The sequence below is a fragment of the Melozone crissalis genome, unplaced genomic scaffold, assembly GCF_028551555.1.
Source record: "Melozone crissalis strain CALT ecotype California unplaced genomic scaffold, PUWL_Pcris_2 ptg000014l_1, whole genome shotgun sequence".
In the NCBI taxonomy this organism is placed as follows: Eukaryota; Metazoa; Chordata; class Aves; order Passeriformes; family Passerellidae; genus Melozone; species Melozone crissalis.
The window spans coordinates 9,580,309-9,603,952 of NW_026535792.1; the positions used below are offsets into that span (position 1 = coordinate 9,580,309).

The 23,644-nt window shown below is 44.0% G+C and overlaps 1 protein-coding gene across 1 annotated transcript in view; it reads left to right on the plus strand.

The window, feature by feature from the left end:
• Nucleotides 1–5,922: 5,922 nt before the first annotated feature.
• Nucleotides 5,923–23,644, plus strand: part of HDGFL3 (HDGF like 3) — a 36,367-nt gene continuing 18,645 nt past the window's right edge. Inside the window, exon 1 of the mRNA XM_054273069.1 lies at nt 5,923–6,067. Within this exon, the coding sequence (XP_054129044.1) occupies nt 5,984–6,067 (84 nt within the window). The 5' untranslated portion in view covers nt 5,923–5,983. The remainder of the gene's footprint in view (nt 6,068–23,644) is intronic.

Consider the following 23,644-nt stretch of genomic DNA (forward strand, 5'->3'; position numbering starts at 1 on the left):
GATACAAAAGTGAAGTTACAAATCTCCTTAAATAAATATGTTCTGTTGTCCGTGTTGGGATGTAATTATTCATTAATTCACATTTCAAAAGGCATTTTGATGAATGTACCAGAGGGCATGTGATAGAAATCCTTTTCTCCAGTATTTATGAGGGGAAACTACGATGGGGTAAGTGTCACGAATCTGGCACTAAATTTATTGTTCTTGTCAACTCTCAACATACTTCTCACCCAATAAATCTCTTAGACTTTAGACAGCACATCTGAAATATTTGTCCAGAGGAGAAATATCTGTTGCAGGTTTTCTTTCTTAGGTATTATGGCTTTATAGCTTTAAAGGTGAAGTGTCTCACCTGGTCATTTGAAGAAGCATTTTATAGATTAGCAATCAAATGGAAATGAGAGTCACTAGTTTCATTGCAATGAATAATATCTATAGCAAACACATAAAATTATGGGAACAGCAAAGTAAATTGTGCAACTTCTGTCCATCAAGATAATCTCCATAGCATGCATAATGCTTTTGGAAGTACTAGATTTTTATGAGTGTTTCTCAATAAATGACTGCTAAAACATTTCACATGCCACAAGAGAATATTCAAGCAGTGAAGTTGCAAAGTCAGGTAGTTAATGTTGTGAAATACTCTGATTGCTAGAAAGGTTTGTGATACAATCTTTAAAAACTTCCTTCTGATTTGTTTAATTTTTTCCCCACAGAAAATCTCAGACTGGTTACCACTGAAGAGACTGGTAAGTCATGAAGTCCAATACCTTTGAACTGAGCATGGATTTCCATATAAGCTGATGAGCTAACTGACAGCACAGTGACAGGTCATTAGTCTTTGTATGGAGAACTTGCCAACAGAGAATGAGATGTACTGGGCTACAGAATTTTGTTAGATAATGTGCAGGTTTTCTTGATTTATACTAAGATACACTGAAATCTTTGTGTTCTTATACACATCTGCTTTTACCTCTCTTTCTTAATCCCTTTCTGCTTTTCTCACATCCTTTCCAGGCTTTAGTTCCTGCTTCCCTTCCAGCTTTCCCCAGTTCTCTCAAGGGGAGCCATTTTTTCCTCTCATGAGCTTTGCTTCCACAGTCATCTCCAGCATGAGCTGAATCACATTCACTTTAGCCTAGAGCGTGTTTAGTCCAGACAGAACATGAGGCTTGTTTATTAATCCTTGTTGAGTATGTACAAATGCTTTTCAGACACTTAAAACTCAGCTATGTTTATATGGTACCTGGAAATTTGATAATTTTACTATTATTTCTTTTACTGTCATTGTCAGAAGAGTTTAGGTTCATTGAAAATTTCAGTTCTAATAGTTAAATTATGAAAGATATTCTAGAAACTAGAAACAGAGGTTTGAGTTGGAACATGTTAAGCAGCACTGACTGTAAGCATCTTTTGCCTGCTGTAGCTTTAGCTGAAATGCCTGTACAGAACAAGGAATGGCAGCAATGCATTCTTGCTAATAACATTTCCATCCCATACAAACCTTTCCATCTTCAAGTGGAAAGCTCCCAGTCAGAGAGAAAGTTAATTTTAACTGAAGTACTTCTATCTCTTCTGCCTCTAGGATATGTGTTCACACCTCTGCAACATGTAAAGCAATCACCTTAAAGATTGTCTAATTTAATATGATTAGGAGTGTGTAACATAAGAAGATTCATGAAACTGGGTATACATAACTTGCTCCAGCTATGATACATGCCCTTCTCCCTTCTAAGCTTATTAAAGAGAAAGCTTGAGATCCCCTGGTGAGCTTCTTATCTCCAGTAATTAAGAATATCCTAATGGGCATGGTAAGTGCCTTTCATGCATGTTGGGATGGACATAAGCCATCATGGCCTCTTTCTGCCTCACATGAAGTAGCTCTGTGATTTCAGACAGAGCTCTCAGACATGTCTTGCACAGGGGAATGGCTCAGTTGTGACTCAGAATAATTTCCTATTAAAATATTTAACAGAGAAGCACTACTTTACTGTGGTCATAGGCAAAATACTAATCATGGTAATCATTACTGGCACATTTTTACATACAGGAAAAGGAAATGCAGAAGGAACGAAAAGTATATCAACCATAGGTAGCTAAGTAAAAATAAACAGTTTTATTTCATTATCTAACAGTAAAATTGATTGTACAGGTAGCCACGCTGCAGAGCACTTTCAGTCTGATCTCAGAAGAGATTTCAGTAGGGAAAGCAAAAATTGTAAGGTGGCCAGGGACAGAATGTAAGAGGCAAATGTAATAATCCACGTGGCTTCAACAGACACAATATAGGCAGCTTCTCAAAAAATGGCAAGTGCAAGAAACCAGCATGAACAGGATTCACATTCTAGACTGTCTGCATGCAAACAGGTGTGTGCAAAACCATGGCCATGGAGTATTTAATGCATAACTTAGGTATGTTTAAAAATTTATTCAGGACTTTGCAAGGCTTTTTTGAAATTAGGTCTTTTTTGTCCACATGCTCTCTTCTTAAAGATTGATCTACACTTTCAAATCAATGAAATCCTTTTACTATGAAAGTTTTCAACCAGGAGTGTGTAGTTATTCTTTTCCTCATGTGAATTGGGGAAAAATTATCAGAACTAGCTGAAAGCTTCTCAATAGCTGAAGAACACTGTTTTCTGGGAATTATGGGGAAAGCAAAATTCAGTAGTGTGGTGATGACTTCAGAGCAGTTATCTCAGACTCCATCTGTCCTGGGTGACTCAGGGTTTCACTGCTGACCACGCTGCTGGCCCTGCCACCTCCCTTGTCCTGCTGGGCCTCTGTCATCAGCATCTCCCCTGCTCACACTCGTGTACACTGCTCTGCTCTGGGAGTAGAGCACCTGGCTGGCACGGGGGAAGTGAGAGAGAACTTGGTAGGTCATGCTGGGCAGTTTAGGGAGAAGGAGAGACCCATCCCTGCTCAGGTCTCCCTTGCTCTGTAAGGACACGGCTGCTGCTGCCTCTGTGACCTGCTGATCTTTGTGCCCAAAGCAGACCCAGCTCTTGGCTTCTGTAGACTTAGGACCTGGCCCAGGTCTATGCAGTGCATCTGTCAGCAAACCTCTGCACCCCTCCACTCCCTGTTATGATCTGGAACTGCTCTTGAAGTGTTAGGAAGAAACTCTCATGACTCCTCTTTTCCACTTCTGTGTGGAAGGAGTAGATGAACTTCCCTTTGTAAGGGAAGAGAAAGGAACAGAGTACAGGTGAGCTAGCAGGAGATCTCAGGCTTTGTATGCTGTGAGGAGTGGCTGAGGGAGTTATGCACACTACCAAACTCCTTTGTGTATTGTGCCAGTGTACTTTACTTTCCTCTTAATGTGTGGAATATTTGATTTGGTTTTTCATTTGTCAGCAATGAAATTTGCTTTTTTTCTTCTCCACCTTTTCCGAGCATCTTAACCGTAGCTTGATGGAGGAACTATCTGCAGAGTATTTTAAGAGTTTTCAGCTGGCCAAACCTGAACAGAGTTCTTACCTTAGCAACTCATTTATCCTTTGCAGTCTATTCATAAGGAAAAGAGAGCTGCATCCTTGCATGTCCACCGGATGAGTTTTCTTTGGAGCTCTAGTATATGATTATCTTCCCTGCAGACTGGAAACCCTTCACTGCATTCTCTGCAGACACCAGTGTTGGGACAAAAGGAAATACAAAAGTGCACATTGCCATGAGATGTTTCAGTTCTGTATCTAGTCACTTCAAATGTTGCTATTTTGATATTAGCAATGAATTGTTGTTTGGGTGTGTACATGAAGCGTAGAGTTTTGTTTTGCAACCAACTGGCAAACATCCTGCTCCTTTCTGATTTAAGGTCACTAAATAAGTTACTAGAAAGAGCTATTCATATCTGAGATGAAAAGCAAACAATGCATTAAAACAAAGCAAAAAAAAGGCAGCTCCACCTCTCTAGCAAGTATTCTGGAGAGAAGGCTGGTTTGGGGAGGTAATCCTGTGTGTGTAAGGCAGCGCATAGGATTATTCTGGAGAGAGTCAGATCAGAGTCCCAGCTCCTATAGTCAGAGATTTTATATTACATTCTTCTGAAGGGAATTAGGTATCAATTTAAGAGGATACAAAATCCTATTTGATGTGAAAGTGAAAGTGAGCTGTTTGGCCAGATGTATATACTGCAGGTGGCTGCATTGGCAACCCTGTCACTGATCAGTGCTTCAGAACAGGTATCAGCACTGAGCACAGTGCCGGATAATTATCTAAATGTTTATCCAGCTTTCTGGAATTGTTTTTCCATTATTAGTCTGCTACTGATACCTGAGCTAATGATTTTACAGCAGTGCTTCCACCAGCAGTGAAGTGCTTATCCTTTTTTATGACCCAGAGTGAAAACTTTCTTGACTTACAAACTAGCAGCAGCAGCATTTGGGCTCCAGAGCCACATCTGGGGCTACCATAAAAAACAAGCTTTCTCGGTCCTGTGCCAGCCCAGGAACAGGTGCGAGAAGAAGCATTACCAGCCATTGCAGACTGGAAGTGCTCTCTGTGGTCCATCTACTCCCTCCCCAAAATGTGACCCTACAGTCTTCAGCCATCTATTTCCTTCTTCATCAGCAGGAACTGCCTGTGGCCAGGTGCTTTCCTTGGGAGTGGGGAAGTACCAGCCAGAGCTGTCTCCCTAAACCCAAAGAGGACAGTTGCCATCTTAAATGTGGGAGTGGTTGGGGAACCTATTGCTACAGTTTCAGCCAGACCTGCAGAAAACCTTTCCTAAACTTTGCTGCTCATGACCCACCTGGCAGGTGCCTATCTAGTGTTAGTAGATAAGGTACTTGAGTATAATAAATGTCAATAATAATTGATGTCTGAACATTACAGCTGAACTGATAACATTATGGTAAAAGCAGCAATATCTGGGATTTGTGAGTTACCAGGGCTTCCCTTCCACGGGGAAAAACCAGCATCACCTGGCAAGCAGAGATCCAAAACACCCTGTGAGGGGACGTCACCATTGTGCAGCTCCAAGGTCCATGGCTTGGTGGATGTGGGTTTTAGTTTCAAGCCGAGAAGGCAGGTGGAGGAGAGGCTGAGTACAGAAATTGGGACAACCTTGTGCTGAGGAGCCAGGCCGTTGCCTAGGATGTGCTTAGGCTGCCTGGCATGGGGAGGGCTCAGGATGGGTGTGCAGGTACCCGGAGGGGCTGATCCGTGCTGGGCCTGGGCCTCCGTGACAGCGGGGCCAGGGCACTGCCAGGCCCAAGGGCCGGGCGCCTTTGGCCGGGGGAAGCGGGAGCGCTGCCGCCAGCCCCGGCCGGCTTCTCCTCGCCGCCCTGCCTCCATGTCGGGCGCGCATAAAGAACCATGTCATGCTTCAGCGGGGAAGGGAGGGCCGGGCGGGACTGGAGCGCTCTCTGCTCTCCTATTTTCATAGAAACCGATCTGTGTACCTAGAAAATAACAGGAAGGGAAAGCGCGGGGGGAGGCGCGGGCGGGGTGGGGGGGGATAAGAAGATCCTGTTTTCGGTCGCTGCCCGAGGAGTAATTCGTCGGAGACGGCTCCATATTCCCGGGGCCGCGGCGGCTGCGGCGGGGATGGAGCGGGCGGCGCGGGCGGCGTAGCCCAGCGCGCACGGGGGGGCCGCGGGCAGCGCCGCGCCCGCCGCCGCCGCGGGGCGAGGGCTCCCCGGCCGCCCCCGCCCGGCCAGCCCGCTCCCTGGTACCGGGGGCTGCTGGGGTTGTGTCCAAGGCCTCCCCCTCCCCCGCGTACACACTCACACACACACACACAGACACACGCACACACACACACTCACACTCACACTCACACACACACACACACCCCATCTCCTCCTGCCGCCGCCGCCGCCGCCGCCGGAGAGATCGGGGATCGCCCGCGGGCCCGGCCCCGCTCCCGGCTGCGCCCCGTGCCCGGGCGCATCGCACCCCGCGGGGGCTCGCCCGGCTGCCCCCGGGGCGGCGAGCGGGAGGGCGGGGGGACACACGGCGGCTCCCGCGGCGGCTCCCGATGGCTCGTCCGCGGCCCCGAGAATACAAGGCTGGAGACCTGGTGTTCGCCAAAATGAAGGGGTACCCGCACTGGCCGGCCCGGGTGAGTACCGCGGCGGGGGCGCCCGGCCCCGCGCCGCCGCCCCCATCGCCCCGCGGCCGGGCGGGCAGCGGCCGGGCCGCGGCCAGGAGCCGCCGGAGGCCCCGGCTCCGGCCCCGCCGGACGGGGGGCCGCGGTGCGAGCCCACCCCGCTATTATTGTGCATCTTTTCTTTGATCTGTAGATTTCTCCCCGGCCCCCCGGGAGGAGGAGGAGGAGGAGGTGGAGGAGGAGGAGGAGGAGGAAGGGGGAGGGAGGGGGGCGAGCGCGGGCTGTACCTGGGTTGTTATCGCGGGGAGGAGGCTTGGGGAGCCGGCAGCCCTGCCTGCATGAAAACGATGCTGTTTATTATGCGCCCTCCCTCGCCCCGGCCCGCGGCTCCCCCGGGACACAGAGGGGCCCCCGCCGCCCCCCGCGGCCCGGGCAGGGCAGGGCGGCCGCCGCCCCGCGGCCCCGGGGCCCAGCACCGGCCGGGACAGCGCTGCGGGCCGGGCCCGGGCAGCTGCGGGAAGGGACACGGCCCGGGGCAGGGACAGCTCTGCAGGGGGCGAGGCCCGGGGCCAGGCTGTGCGTGTCCCGGGGAGCCTGGGGCAGGCGAATCGGGTCTGGCTCTGTAGCAGCCCCCAGCCCTGGTGCCAGCCCTCTGCACCCAGGCTTTTGGGGTCTCCCGCACCTCCCGTCGCATCTTACCCTTTACTGGGTTGACTTTCTTTCATAGGCCTTTGTCATTTTTTGTTTTACACTGCCGTGATGCAACTGAGATGCAAGGCACCGTGGTCATTTGACGGTCAGATAAGCGCTGATTGTACTTGAACATCCATTTCTCGTGCTGCTACAGTAACACAGGGCAGAGCTTTCCGTGGGGGGTCTGGTGCTGGCACACTTACATGGCCTGGCCTTTCCCTCCTCTTTGGTCACTGTTGTGTAAACTCACTAAGTAACACGTGTTGTGGGAACTCTTGGCAGGCATCAACCAGTGAGTCTGTGTTTACTTGTCTTCCCCGGCCTTGCTGGGATGACTGGGGAGTGCTTCATGCCATTTCCTAGTCAAGGAAAGTTGCTGTTCTTTATGGAGTGTAAAGAGCATGAAGATAGTGAAGAGTTGTGTGCAACCTGCAGGGAAACATGGATGAGCGGGGTAGAGATGGACTGACATTTAGCATTAGCCTTGGCAAGACAGCCCTGGAAAAGGATGGGTGTGAGTGCTGGGAAGGTGTCCTGGGCAGAAGTGGGAAGCAGAAGTGGTGTTGAACAGCAGACACTGTACAAGGAGGGAAGGCCAACACAGCAGGCTTAAGCAAAGGTCGGTAAAAAAAGAATAGCGACAGGGTTCTAAATATCCAGAAGCCTGGTAATGAGGTGGTGCATGCAATTATTTTGGCAGAGCAGGCTAAAATTAGCATGCAAAAGGCCGAACATAATCAACAACGGGTTGTGGTTTTGTAATTCTATCATTATACAGGTTGGTGGATATACTACCTAAAAAATGGCAATTTATGTCAGCAGAACAGCATGAGCCACTGAAAATTGACTTCTTTCCTACCTCTGTCATGGTTTAATTTACTGTGAAAATTTTAATGTGAACAGTTGAGACCATTACCACGTTGAAGCATGTTAATCCCTTTCCTTTTTGAGTCTTTGTAAAACTCCCATTTGTTTACTCAGAAGCAGAACAGGGCCTTTTGTTTTAATGGCATTTTCTTTCCTTTCAAAAAATCATTATATGCTATGCAGCTGGTCATAGCTTTTGACTGGCTTACTGAATAGGCACCTGAATGGCAATATTATCCAACAAAGTAGATCTTGACTAGGAAAAAATAGGTGTGCTGTTCACATAACTCACTTCCTTTGTGCAGAGTAACAGGATGTAAAGTTCAAGTGAAGACAAAGCAGTCTCTAGTTATAAAATGACTTAGCAAGTAGAGGCAGAACCTGCAGAGAGCCCAGAGTCTCCTACCAGGTAGGAGGAGAGCTGTCAGGAGAGGGGAGCAGTAGTGCTGGGTGTTAGTTCAGCAGAGTGTGCACAGAATGTGCTCCTGTGGCTTGTGATGCCATAACATACAACTTCATGGTACACAGGCTGATGTCTGCCTGAACCTTATTAAAATTACAGTTCATGCCATCTTTGCTAGGACTTTTCGTCATCTTGGTTGCCAAGTTTTGCCTGATGCACACTTTCTTCCATGAAGGCAAAACCTAGTGAGAACATTCGTCTTTATTTTGCTTCTCAGAAAACCTTATGGCATACAAATAGGAAGCAAATAAATATTTGAGTTGAGAATGCAACTTCTGATTAACTGAATTCCTTTTATCCAGGGGATTCACTTGCTTCCAGATCCTTGAGTGGTTCCTAGCTACTTCTCTATTCATTATGCAATTAGCATGTTTGATCTTTGTATTCTCATAAAAACTTCTATATTTCATGCTAATATAGTAGCTTCAGTAATATGAGTAACAATACATTTAAATGGCAGTGTTATTGCCCCTACCAAGTGGTGTTTGGCACCAGTGAGACCTTTGGCATGAATCTCCTGTCTAGGGACAAACTTCTTAAACTGTGTTTAATAAACCTGTGAAGTGTTGGAGCAGGACAGAAGTGATCTGCCTGCCCTTTAATGAAACACAGACATAACTGGCCTGGCTCAGAGTCAGCCATGTATTTCTGTGCACATGGGTGGTGTTGTGCAGAGGAGGTTCCTCAGATCCCAGAGGCTCCAGCAGCAGAATGCAGACCTGCCCCAGCTCAGTGACTCCTGTCTCTCCCAGGGATGGTGCCTGTGGGCTCAGCACTGCAGACAAACCCAGCACAGGCAGCCCTCTCAATCCCTGCCTCAATTCCCAACCCTCTCTTTGGAGCTCTGTTGATCCAGTGATCAGTAAAAACAAGCCTGACAAACCATCCCTATGAGTAAAGAGAGAAAAAAAAAGATGCAAAAAGTGGCAAAATAGTGATGAAATGCCAGGGAACCATTGGAAAATTGTGTCTTATAACTGATGGAGTGCTCTAGCAGTCAAACTGCATTTAACATTTCTTTGTAGATTGGTCTAGAATTCATTTGAGAAGGACTGGATTTGCCACACTTGGCCAAAAGAGTAATGGCCAGATACCTGATGGCTGAAAGAGGTCCTTAGGTCTTATTACCTGGAAGGGCTGCTTTGCTTTTTGGTATCACATTTTCTTGTGCAAAGCCAAAATTTCCTTTAGCTTCACTGAAAGACAACAAATCAGTTTAGAATTGTATTGAAGTTCAATAATAATGGTAAAGGAAATACTGTTTGGTTAATGTGGTTTTTATGTTTGTCTGTGATGTCTGTTGTCTTCAGATGCTCATCAAAAATGCAGAATAAATATAAACTGGCCAGATCATCAATCCAACAAGTAAGCAATTGTGTATCCAGAGAGCATGCAAAAATAGAGGGAAGATACCATTGTGGCTAAAATGTAGAAAATTAGAGTTTAATTTGTTGTACATTTGATGAGTGGCCTTTGCCTTTGAAGCACTAAATCTCCCTGTATCTTACTTCCTTGTTTGTAAAAGACAGTTAACAACTCTTGTCCCCTTAAAAAGGTGTTGTGGAGACAAAATCCCTAAGGGTTTATGAGTTTCTTTGATGCTGCTGTGATAGGAGCTGTATTAGCACACATAGACAGAAAAACCTCTTCCTTCAGATACCCTAGTTTATCCAGGATAAATGTCCTGGTTTATTGAGAAGTTGCCCCTTGAATAGTCACTCAGATGAGATAAAAGGGAAAACTAGTGGTAGATTCAGAAAGATCAATAATGGTGTTTGTTTTATGAGTGACCCTGAAGAAACAATAGGCACTTAGTTGCTGAAATTAGCTACTGATTTAAAAATAGGAAGGAAGCTGTTAATGTAACTGTAGAGAGCAGAGAAAAAGTCTGGAATGACCTCAATAAAATAAGAACATGCCCAAATAAATGGCTGGTGCCATTATTGAACAGAAGGCTAGGATTGTGCAGCTGGGGAGACAAGAACTGTATTTGGATAAGCAGCAGAAGTTTGTGTAGGGATGGCAAAGTTTATTTGGGATGATATAAGAGACCCAAGCAGATAAGACAATGTATTTTAATGTAAATAAAATGGGTTTTAATATAAATAAGGGATGTTTAAAGCTGTTTAGAATATTGTGCTGGGAGGAGAACACAGCCTTTCAAATGTTGGTGTCACACCATTATTAAAATATATTTGCCATCTTGTCGGGGTGAAGTTCCCATTTGCTGGACTCCTGTTTGTCTTGTCCAGCTCCTTTATTGCTACTCTGAATTAACATGTACTCTAACTCCAGGTTTGCTACTTAGCTAACAATGAATGAATGCCACTCTTATGAATGCCACTGTGAAAAAACATCTGCCAGTTGCAATGGCAGGATGGGATTTGGGGCACTTCAATGTATTTATTAGTTGCAAATGGATGTGAAATGTTCAGTATATTGCTTAGAGTAATACATAGTAAATGCTATCATTTTAATGGGAACTAGTGTCAGTGGCAGGCTGAGCCATCATAATGTAGTGATTACATGGGAGTTTTCAGCTCAGTGTTTTCAGTATTGTTGACTGTGTCCCCCCTCCAATAAGGAATGAAAGTAAGGCACCTCAAAGTATGAACTGAAATCATTCAAGGAAAAGGTTTAAAGGTAAGCTTATGCCTAAAGATTGTGTTAGATGACAGCCTAGAAAGGCTCATAACACTGTGGTATCATAATGTAATATAATGTTAGACACTGTTAAAAGAAATGGCTACTACAGAGTAACAGAAGACTTTCAGTATCAGCAAAAAAAAATTTCAAAAATATATTTTGGACACCCCTATGCAGACATTTTAGTAAATAAGCCTCTGTCATCCAGTTCAGTGAAGTGTGGATGCAGCCAGAGGGTTGATTTTGGTGCAGTTGTAGAAATAGGACCAAGGCTTATATTCTGACATCATTTTATAAAGTACAGGGTACAGAAACAACTTTGGTCTGTTATAATGGCCAGTATGACAGCTTGCAAATATTGAACTCTCCAACACATCATAGAAGAAAGGTTCTGTGTTTTAAGTGTTTGATATTTAAAACAGACCATTTGTTTTTGTATTAATACAAGAATAAGGGAAGGTGGGTTTTTCCCTGGCAGGGTTTATCTTTTTTGGCAAAGAATGACAGACAAAAATCAGATTAGATCCAGAAAACTTCAAAGGGTCCATCAAAATAGACAACAGATCTTTCTCTGTGTTTTTCTGCCAAAACTTGGTCTGCAGTCTTTTGAGCTTTTCTCCTTGGCCACTTGGGACCTGTCCAGTCCTGCACCATGTGCTTTTCTCCTTTCCCCCTTTTGGTTGCTCTGGTTTATGATCTCACTTTTGCCATGTTACTAAATACAAGTCCCCTGTGACTTCTCCTTTACCAGCTCAGAGCTTCTTCAGTCTCTCTCCCTCTTTAATTATGTCCCTCACCACACATCAGTCCTTGGAGATCTGCAAGCAATTTTTCCTGGCAGGTCTCTGTTTGTTCCTTTCTGAGATGAGACAGATTTGCTGATCACTGCACAGGTTGGCTCATCCTGGGAACTGATGGTGAGGTTGTGGCTTCCTCAGGCAGCACTTCCATGAGTTCTGCTGTGGTGCATGGGAGAGGAGCACATTTAGGGCAATGAGTCCTTTATGGAATTGTTTGGACTTTCTAATTCTTCTGCACCACCTTGACACATGTTGCTTAGACAGCATTTAAACTTATTTGCAGATACCTGGTCATGTCCTGGAGTAAAGGTGAATGCATTTTCAGTGACCTAATCAGTTCATTGAGTAATGAGTCCTTCATTTCCTGAAACAAAAGTAACAAGGAGTGAAGTATTAATTGTCCTACTGTTTGGAAAGTAGGGAACTTAAGTAGCTGATGGTCTTTTTCTGTCCTCCTGCAATCAGTTTGAAGTCTGAATTAAAAAGATTTCATCTGAGGATTGTAGCATAAAATGTCATAATTTTTATACATGAAGTTGAACCATATCTTATAATAAAACCTTTGCTCTTGTTTGGCAAACAAATCATTTCGGGGCCAAGATGTTCCATGTTTGTTGTTAGCACAGCAGGGATATAAGGGAAAACATCTTTAAAATTCAGTTCTTTAAATCTCTCTGCTGGTTTTTTCCCTCTTTAATTAGTGTAAATAATTAGCCCCAAATGTGCAAGTCTGATCTTTTTGTGTAGATGACAATAGATGGATACATCTTCTCCTCCAGTGTCACAGTTTTAAGTCCAAATGAAGCTAACAGTTGTCTCAGAAGTTTTGAAGCAATATGCAAAATTTTTTGTACCCATACTCTACAGATTTTTTTGTTAGATTCTTTTCCTTATTACTTTGGAGCCACTGAATAATTTTTATCAACTGATCTCATGGAAATCATTGGATATATATTTTGGATGATGGAACAGTGCCCCTTCCAGTGAAACCTGTAGCCTGTCAAGTCAGTCTGTATGTTGCTTCTACAAAAAGATAGGAGAAATATTAGTTTCTCCTCATTAAATGACAGATCTCTTTTTTTATTAGGTAAAGAACCTTTTAGGATTCCCAACTGGAATGAACTTTTTGTAGGCAGCAAAATGAAGACAGAGTTTTCAGCCTTAACTCTTCATTTCCTGATTTTCCTGTCATAATAACACATTAATAAGTCTTCCTGCATTTAGGGTAATAAAAATCTTGTAAGCAAGTGATTGCTGACAGTAAGTATATACAATTGTCATTTGAGGATGGATGAAAGGTCTTCCTGATAATGCTGGAGAAGGGATAACAATGGGGAGAGGCTGGGCATTTTAACTGCTCCAAATGATGGTGCCTGAGCAGTAAAAACCTTTCCACTGTGTACTTGAGAGACATAAGGGAGAATGAGGCTGCAGTTTGAGTGGTAAATACAGCAACAAACACTGGGAAGGAGTCTGTGTGGAGCAGGCAGGAGCAAGTTGTGGAGATTAGGAGAGATTGAGGAGATTAGGTTAGGAGTTAGCTGAACATCAGCACTGTGCTGTTTCTTTAGGCACCCTGGCACTTTTCAAGGCTGCCCCAGTGCCACCATCTCAGATCCCAGCTCCCAGGATGTGTCAGTGTGTGCAGCCACACCTGCCCTGTGCCCAGGCTGCCCTGGAAAGGATCAGATGTGAGAGCACAGGAGGAGCACACGGGCAGGGCATCAGCTGGCTCTGGGCTCCAGCAGAGGCAGCAGCAGCAGCAGCCAGTGGTTTGGCTGAAGCACAATGGAGCAGTGAGAATGAACCATTATTTGAAAGATTCCAAGAAATATTTGGCAAACAAGGCGGTGTCATGAGGTAAAGCTTTTAAAACTTAAAGAAGGAAACAGATCCTCGCTTCCTCCTCTTGGGAAGGTCTCTGCAGTACTGGCTTTGCACATCTGAGATTGTTTCATTCATTTGTGTAGCAGCCAGTTCTAAACCTGATACTGAAATTGGATATAAACTGCAGATTCACTTCGTTTTCCTTTCTTCTGCTCAGACTGTTTGACATGAGAGGCTTGATAATACTTTTGCCTGAAGAGTGTATGAGACCTGGCTTTGGGGATTGGTTTTGTTTGTTTGTGGGGTTTTGGTTCTATAAAACAAAAGGAGGGTAAGAAATTTGAGTCAATACTGCAGCATCTTAACAAAACAATGAACTTCCCATGTTATGAAGGAGTTCCTGTCTGAAGTTCCCCATCCTTCCAGTGGTCTCAGGTCAACTCAAATATTATCCTTGGCATCAGTGTTTCTCCAGAAAGACACGTAATGTCCTTGAATTTCAGAAGGATTTGATCTCTGCCTCCTGGCCTTTTGTAAAGCTCTGCTGAAATCTGAAAATGCCTTCAGAGTCAACATAAAGGGAGGACATGACGTGCTCTGCTCTGGGCCACACAGAGCCCAGCATTAAAAAGGACAGGTGTCCACAGACTTTGGTCTCTGCCTTAGAAAAGTACATTTAAATCTCTTTCAGCTTTCCATCGGCAGATTGAAAGGTTAATTAGCATACATCTGTAGCCCTGACAATGCAAACTGGAAACAACTGTTTATTTTGCCTTGCAGCAATGTGTAGAAAACCTAGAGAGAGGCTGTTTGCCAGCTCTGGTTTGGCTGCTTGAATAGAAGACATCATATAACAAAAGAGGAAAAACAGGGCAAGGAATATCATTTACCAAAGAATTTCCTTAAGATCATCAGTTAACAAAACATCCTACATGCAGCAGAGTAAGTAGGGCCAGGGAGGAAGGAAAAAATTCCAGGCTCTAGGGACCTTACAGATGTCACGGTGGTGTCACTGATGTCAGCTAGGAAACAGTGTCAGCCTTTAGAGTCAGGAACTTCGTCCTCCTTGGCCTTGGAAGGCACCTACCTATGAATCCACTTAAAATACAAAGAGTCAAACTTCACCAAAGGCAGAAGAAATTCTAAGTCTGGGAGAGCTCAAGATACAATTGCACAATAATGCAAACCATTTCTGGGAATCAATCCCATATCAGACTGGATTACTGAATGTACTAAATATAAGTACATATTGAAACTTAATAATAACGCGGGGAGTGACCTTACAGAGATGTGGCATCAGTCTGGAGATGCAATCCAGGTGGGAGAAGCAGGAAAGTGCAAAGAGAGGAGCAAAAGCTATAGTTGCAAAGAACAATTCTGGAGTTGCTGCTATTTCCTTGATCTGCTGATGTGTTTTGCATACAAAGTCATTGGAACCAAGCAGCTCTTTCTTGCTAGTTTCTCTTCAGCTTCACAAAACTATACTTTACAGCATTCACACCTCCATAAAGGGTTACTGCCAGCCCTTTCTTTTAATTCTTGGAGGACAGTGTGTCTTCATCATCTGGAATCTCTTCCACATGTAGAAAACAAGAATCCCGGTCTCCATCCCTGACTGTTACCCCAGGCTCTGACCTGTTGTTTGGTAACCAGGAGGCAGCTCCTGCTGCTCCTCTTCTGCTTAATCCTCTGGGAGATGCCTGGATGTAGGGCACTTAGAGTTCACCTTTTCTGTGGCACTGTGGGGTGGGACATGGAGCAGGGTTTGGACTCACTTGTGCCATGAGTTGTCTGTCCTGGCACAGCAGCATAAGGGGGTGCCAGAAAGCAGAGCACTGAACCTCAAAAGGAGATTTGTCTCCTTCTTCCTCTTGAGTTTTGCTTTTCGCTTTCCTACCTCTGAACACTCAATCAATCCCACCAGCCCCACTGAATGTTTTTGGTGGATGCATTGCCCTAAGCATCTGTGTATTTAGGTTCATTTAACATGTTCCAGGCTGTCCATCCATGTCCTGCACAAGGGCTGGACCACTCTCCCAGGTGCAGTTTCACCCTGTGGGGCTCTGCCCACGCTGGCAGGATGTGTGTTTGTATATGGGATTGCTGCAGAGTGCCTTGACCTTTGCAGCACACTGGTTATTCAAATGTAACTTGTGGTCCACTATTGGCTTCCTGTAGTATTGCTGCTTCCAGCTTTCTCTCTCTGACACTGCCAATCCTTTTTCCCAGCTGTGTTGTGTTTTTCCCTGTGCAGACTGAATTTCAGTTTACATGCAGCTCGTATTTCTCACAGAGCCAGGGCTGTGAGTCAGTTATCACTGGGTTTACAATCCCTGGGTGAAGGGAACTGACTGCACACCTACGAGCCTGAGACTATCTTTGAATGTTTGCAAAGGTTCCCACCTTGCTGTCCCAAATGCCACTTCCAGAACCTGGAAAAAGGAGCTGAGGGAGGCAGATCCTGGCAAGAAATACACCTAAACAAGGCATTTCATGCCAGGCACTGTGTCCTACTGTAGTGGCGGGTTTTTGTCATCTTTTTCTTGAACTAATTAGTTGCTTGTTGGTTTTCAGCCCAGATGTCATAGTTTCCATCTGAGCCAGTGTAAATTTGTATTTCTGTAAGGGATTCTTCAGACTCTATTATCTGGAATCCAATTAAGTAGCATTCATTCAGGATTAATCACATGTGGAAGTGTTTGCAGAATTGAGGTTCCTGTGTTCTTAGCACATACTCTTGCTGCTGTATTTCATTATCCCCCAGTAGGACAGGGCTGGGGAAATTCATGTGTTAGTTGCCCTGCACAGATCCACTGCAAGGCTGTCCTGTGTGGTATGGAATTGCAGAAGGAAGATGAGACCTTATCCCAGTAGGTTGCTCTCTAAAGACCATGTCCCACAGGCAGAGAATGAGTTTGACTGCATAAAGATTCCTTGATTTCAGTAAAACTGCTTACATGTGTGCTGACATGCCTGTAGAAACATAAAGTAGGACCACAGCCTAAGGGAGATGGCAGACGTTCATCTTAAAAAAAGAAAAAATAAAATCTGACATTCCTTACTGCAGTGCCTCTCCAGATACCAGGACTTTTGAAAGATATTATTGGTGCAGCAAACTCAAAAGATAATTCTTTTCATATGGTGTCTGGATCAGGTGACTTGCATATGTGCAGGTACCCCTTCTGCTGTTTTTTATCAGAAGTTCTTTTTCAAAATCTTCCTCTTGTGCAAATTTTATTTTCCCTTGTCACAGTCAGTATTTCTATCAAAGCTTGTAGAAGAAGATAGCATAAAGCTATTAAGGCTCATGGTTAGAATTTTAATGTCTGCAAAGTAGTAAGTTTGCTTTATCTGATAATATTTTGTTTTATTTGCATTTATTTGTGTGACTCTGCTTTGGAGCTTTTTAATGTTTGTAAGGTAGTGGGTCAGTTTTGTGAACAGATTTTTTCAATTGGCACTTCTGGTAAAATGACAAGAACTCCTTGTTAAAAGATGAAAACATTAGAGAAAACCCATTTGTCAGATGGGGCTCTTCAGCATTAAAATGCTGTGAATGTTTGCTTCTTATCTTTTAGAGGATGCTTTATGCCATCCCCTGCCTCACAAATGAATGGATTCACCTGTGTATATAATTGCCATGTTATTGTGCTGGATGGGATCTGATCATACACAGACAATGGCTTTGTTTATGCTGCCAAACTGTATGCCCAGCTGTGCTTGCAGGATCAAGCCTCTAGCTGTTAACTTTCTAGAAGGCCATAATAATAAAGATTTTAGTGGCAATATGTTCAGAAGAAATGCCAGCTTTCTTTGGCAGATGTGGGAGCAAGGGGAACAATTTTTTAATGAGAAGCTTTTGCTTTTTCTGAAACATTTGCTACTGGATGATGGTGTTAGTTTGCTTGTTTGTCAAATGTCAGCCAGGCAGTGACCTGCAGTAATGACAGGGGTGTCAGGGTTGGAACCAAGGCAGATTTATGGAAAATGATGCCATCCTGAATGCTGCTTGTGAGGCTGAACTGGGATCCTGACAGGTAGAAGCAGTGTGAGCTAAAACACTGTGGTTGTGGAGTGTGGTTTGGACACATCATGTGTCATCACCAGTGCATTAAAACTAAAGGCAAGTGACAGAATTAAAATATTCAATACTGACAGAAAGGCTTTTGGTTGGATTTTCTTGATTTGTATGAGGTCTGTATAAACACTCTGTCTGGATCCCAGTATAAATCTGTATGTGCAGTGTTCCCTAATGCCTTTCCTAGTTCCAGATAAATGTATCACTAACCAAGTCCTCTTTTATTTGTAATTGCCTTTTCCATTTATTTGCACAACATGAGCTAGAATAATATGCTGTTTCTTCATAGCTGCTTTTTAAAACAAAATAGCAACCTGATTTAAAACATGCTTAGTATGGATGCCATCCCTGATTCATAGGTTTTAAAAATTTAATATTAATGTATGTGGGAAATAGTACGGTTCCACACATGTAATTTGTTCCTTGACAAGCTAGATCCTTAAAATTAATCTTCTGGTTACCTCTCCCATTCTGGGATAGAAATGAGAAACAGTGATGGGCAGAAGGTGGAGAGATGGAAAGTCAGAGAAAATCAGAGGAGGAAAGCAGATTCTGGAGTAAACTTTGTGACATAACTGCACCTGAGTTATTGGGTTTTGTAGGTAAGTTGTGTTCATGGCAACACCTCTTTCTGAGAGGTTCTTTGAGAATAACACAAAATACTGACACATACTCCATACATCTATGCAGCTTAACATACTGGATAGAAACAATGGATATTAAGCAGTAACTCTTGATCCTACACAAATATGAACATATAGGCAACTTCAAGCCCATGATTAATCCATGTGAATTGAGAGTACTTACATGCTTAAAACTCCTATTTAGTGGTTTTGATGTAAATTTTTTCTTTATAATGATGGGCTGCTCCCCTTGCAAATCTGGTCACCACCATGTTGGTGTATTCATCTTGTCTCTGACATTAATGCCACTTATATTTCTAAAAATACATCTTTTTATCTTTCATGTTTTCATTATTTGATTTGAGCTATTTTTTCTAACATGGTTTAGTAATTAGGATCTAAGTTCATAGGTGTACAGTACATAATGGAGTGCCTTGCATACTTTAATATAGTTTCATTCCTGTAAGCTGCTGCTTGAGTTTGGAGGGCTGGGTTTGAGGAAAATTAATAAATAAAGTTGTTATTCTTTTAGGGACTGTCTAAGTAAATTTTAGGGACTATCTAAGTAAATTTAGAGTCAAAACTAAATGAAAACTCTCATTCTGAGATTTTGGAAGCAGAAAAATGGGCAGGTGGAGAGGGGTACGACTTGACTTGGAAAAACTTGTTCCTGAGTCTCTTTAGGCTGGGGGATTAAAATTCCTAAGAGTTTAACCCAGACTGGGGGACTTTGCAATGGAGGTATTTGGCACCCCAATGGCAACTCCTGGAAATACAAGCACAGACTGAGAGCAAATCCAGTAAAAATACCCAAGCTGGGTCCAAGTGCTGCACAGTGACTCCATGGATCTTTTTTCATTCCATGGTTTTAGCAACCCAGTTGACACGGGCAAAAGCTCCATTGTAGCAAAATCATTTGGGTGTTTAATGGCTTGTTTTGTGCCTTAGAGGGTGGCTGAGGCTGGGTGAGTGAAGGAAACAATTAACTACAGCCAGTTGTGAGGTTTAGAGCAACCAGAGCTTTCAGAGACCCTGAGCCCTCCTGCAGGTACGGGTTTGCAGTTTGGCAGCAGAGCAAACAGAAAAACCTGCCTTTGCAGAATTACTGCAAATCACTCCATTTCATTGCCTTTGCAATTAGATTTCATTGCTTCTCATTTCCCCCAGCCTGCGTGCACATTGTTGCTTTTTACGTGGCACTTGCATCACAGCAAAACAACTGTGCCAGTGATGTGGGTGCTCAGAGCTATCCAGGGCTCCAGAGTGTGATGTGGGGCCTGTGCCATGCACCACGAGCAGGTGAGAGCTGCCCCTGGGGGCTGCGACTGTGGCAGTGCCACTGTGGCAGCCCCGGCGCCTGCAGATGTTCCACAGCTGGTGCTGGCTGCCTGTGCCTGACGGGGCACATCAACTCATGTCCCAGCAAACACAGCTTGGTGTTTGAAGGAGTTCTGAAATCCTGTAAATAGGTGTTCTGGTGGGACACATTGAGGCTGTGAGGTTTTATGTTCTGTGGATCCACAGAGTGGCATAATGCAGACAAATACGTGCTTGGCTGTGGCTCCATTCCCTCTAGAGGGCTGGTGGGACACTCATGGTCCCATCTCTGCTGCTGCACCTGAACCTCAGAGGGTTGCAGGATACTAAAAATGCTCTGTGTTTTCAAGGGACCAAGATTTTGTGTTCTTTTCCCAGGCAACAGTAAGCATTTTCTGTATGAGGCACTTGTTCAGTGGCAAGGAGTATTTCAAGCCCCTGATGTTACCCCCCTTAGCTGCAAATGATGGGAAGAAAACAGGTCACAGAGGAGACAGGAGGGTTTTCTGTGCCCAAAAGCCCAGATATTGGTGGAATCTCCAGTCTCAAGCCTGAATCCTCCCTAGCAGGAGCGAGGGGCTGCGTAAGTGAAGGAGATTGTTCCTGTCTTTGTCTCAGGTGTGTGTCCACCCTGTCACAAACTGGAGGGCTCTGTTCTCCATCAACCACATTTCCTTACCCAAAATAATCTTAGGCACAAGTTGTAATGTCAGTAAGGTTTTGTGTATTTTTTGGGGAGCTCTGTGTTCTTCAGCCTAGAAATATTGTGTAAAACTGAGTTTTTCAACTGATGTTTTGGGGTAGAAAATGATACTAAAAAAGAAATGGCAAATTAAGCCAGCCAAGTCTAGGAGACTGCAGTCTTCTGGAAATTTGCTTACCTTTTGGCTTTAACTGTGCTGATAGGAGTATAAGGCCTTGCAACACTTATTTTAATAAAAGCTTGGACAGTGGAATATGGAGCTTTGGGTGGAACAAATGAGCCTCAAGTATAAATTCAGTTGTGTGTGTTTGACCAAATGTCAACGCTCTAGGCCGGCTGCATCTAATTGAAAGTGTTCTGATCAAGTTAACTGGCAAAAAAAAATCCTGCCTCATGAATATAACATTCTTCCTTGAAACCAAACAAAATCAATGAAGTAGTAACATTCTAGTGTAAATATTGGGAGGCAAAAAAATATTTCTCAGTCTGAAGTGTTCTTATACATCCATGCACTCTGAGGAGATGTGATACAGAAAGTGGCAGGGTTTATCTGAACACTTTGGGGAGGAAGGTTACATGACTCTTCATGTCTCTTTTGTTTTTAAGAAGAGAGTAGGAGGACAGAAATACAATGTTTGTAAATATCCAGTCCCTGAAATTTCTCACTTATTGATGTCTTGACTGGTTATTTAATTTTTATTTGCTGTATGTCTTCTAAACACATTTTATATGTGCATTTCTTTCACACTTGTAAATTTCAAGACTAAGATATTTGTGGTAAGATGGTAACCAAATGGTATAACCAAATTTTGTCATCAGAAATTGCTTTCATTAGGTGTTAGTGAGCCCACTCTGATTTGCTTTGGTGGATGTACATTGCAAACAATATTTTGATATCTGAGGAATAATTCAGATGAAGAGAAGCAAGCCTTCACTGTGCTTAAAGGGAAGCAAAGTAAATCTTAAATGCCTCAGAGCTGGCGATATTTGTTTAAAATAAACAAGCTCTCCCCACCCATACACAAATAAAAAGTAATTTTGTGAGCCATGAAACTTAAGAAGTTTATTTTTCTCTGGCTTGCTTTTGTATGGATTTCCCAGTGTCTGATGTTTTGATTCAGCCTGCATTGCAAGCTGTCTCTCAGCATATGGACTGCTTGTCTGCCCATCTTCTGTTGGACAGCCTATTTATCACAAAACATGGGGAAACTTAATATCTCTCTGGCCTTTCTCCTTTTGTCTGGTTTGGCAAAACTGTCTGATGTGTCCCTGAGTTATTGCAGGTAAGAGTCAGGCTGAAAACAGTGTGATCACATCCTTTCCTCTCCTTAGGGAAGAGTCTGGGGAAAACAGAATCCTAGTGGTAGCTCCATTGCTTCATTCACAGTAGCAGGGAAACACTTCATTGGAGAACACAGAGCATTTCTGCAGCAGCCTGGCTTTGGGCTGTGCTCACTGGGAGGATTGCAGTTGGGTAACCTGAAATGCAGCTCTGGCAGAGCTGGAAGTGTGCATTATTAGGAATTCCTCTCATTTTGGCAGTGGACCTCAGGTGCTTTATAAGAGCAGTCCCATAGTCCCCATTCATAAAAGTGAGGCTGGAGGAAATGCAGTGATTTATGTGGCTAAGGTCATCCCAGGGGCCAGGGCAGAGAGGACTTGTCTTTGTATCCCCCAAATCTCCTCCTCTGCCATCTTCCTCCCAGCAGCCCCAGCAGTGCAGAGAGGACTGGAATCACATGAACAGATCAGTTATCTACAAAGTCATGCATATAGACACCAGTCACGCAGAACTAAGCTCTGGCCCCATTTTCATACTGGAGATTAAAGCAGCTCTGCAGAAAGTGTATTTCAACTTTCTGTCTTAAAAATATGCTGCTAATTAGGGATGTAAAGGGGCTGAACTCAGCTGCAAGACTGCTGATCTTTCCTAGTGAGACATTGCTGCCAGCATTGTTTGGACTCCAACTAACCCTTCATTGTCTTCTATCTCGTTGAGGTCCTGAGCATGCACAGGGGAAAAAAAAGGGAGGATTGATGTCTTTATATTGTCATTTCTGGCTGTCTGCAGGATACCCTTCAGCCATTTTCAGCAGTGTTCAGAAGTATGCTCTGCTGGTTTTAATCTTGTTTTGCTTTTTGTTTTTGCTGGTGGCACTCTTCCATGCCCAGAGACTTTTTTAATTTTTACTTTTGTAGCTGTGCAATTCCACCTTATTAAGTTGGATTCTGCTTCCAGTCTCACCCTTCACAGGGTTATCTTTTCTAATGGGTGAAAAAGTGCATATGCCAGCATTCCACACCAGGAGTTCAGGTATATGATGTACATTGGGGAGTAGTGCTCTGCTTCAAATATCAGTCTTGATACATGAGAGGAAAAGTCAGCAGTCTCCAATCAGCTTCAGTTGGATTGCTCTTCAATTTAAGCACTATGGAATTTGAGTCACAGTTTTTAGCTTGAAGCAGGTTGGATTTTTAATTTTTTTCTTTTTTTTTTTTTTTAACATTTTAGGATCCTCTGGGAAAAAAAAAATTAATATTTTACATCTTGCAGAACAGTATTTTAAATAATGGTTTAGAAAAGATACTGCTATACTGCTGACTCCCAGTAGCATTAGCTATTAAAAAGCATAATAAATCCATTGGAATAAAAATGTTGTAGTAAAGCAAAATATCCTATTTTAATAATGGATTTTGAAGACTATTGCTTTTATCCATCTAGAGTTCTGCTAATAAGCTAACTGCAAAAGATCAAGCTGCTTGCATGTGTTGGGCAATAATAAGCAATTTGAACCACTTTGCAGCAAATGCTATAGGCCTGTGCTCCACTGCTGTGCAGCAGCAGCTCCAGGGATTTCAGAGGGAGATGGGGATCTCAGCAATGGCTCTGTGTGCTTTTGCCAATCAAAGGCATTTACACTATCTCAAAACAATCAGTGATTACTGCTCTGCAGTTTTAATTCCCCCTTTTTGCAAAATAAAAGGAAATCTTGTGGTTTTTGCTGCCCACATAAGCATCCCTGCATGCTGATGTAAAGTTTTCGTTTCTGTAAATGGGCACTGATAGGTATTTTGAATAATACCTTTTTGTGTGTGTATGTAAAATTCTGCTGGAAAGCAATAGGACAGGGTCTGGTGGAAAGACAGACTGGAATTCCTCCTGCTTCTGAGCAGCAGTTTATCCTCAGCGCGGAGGCTTTGTGATGGATGGAACAGGACACCTGCTGCCCCTGCAGCGGGAGGGAGATGCCCCTGGGCTGCCCGTCCTGCCCTGGGGCAGCGCTGCCCCTTCCCGGCCCTGCAGGGACACCAGCCTGCCCGGAGCGCTGTGCCAGCCCGCAGGGACAAAGCTCCGTGTCGCTGTCCCCGTGTGTGTGTGTCACAGACACGGTTCCCATCTTGCAGGGAGCGTGGAGCTCTGCAGAGCTCAGCACAGGGAGGGGGTGCAGCTCCTCTGCACCAGCGCTCCCAGCGAGCTCCCCAGCCTGTCAGGAATATGGCACGGGCATATTCCGGTATCCCACGGGCAGGCACGGGGATTATTTGTGCTGGTGCTGCTGTTGTCCTTGTCG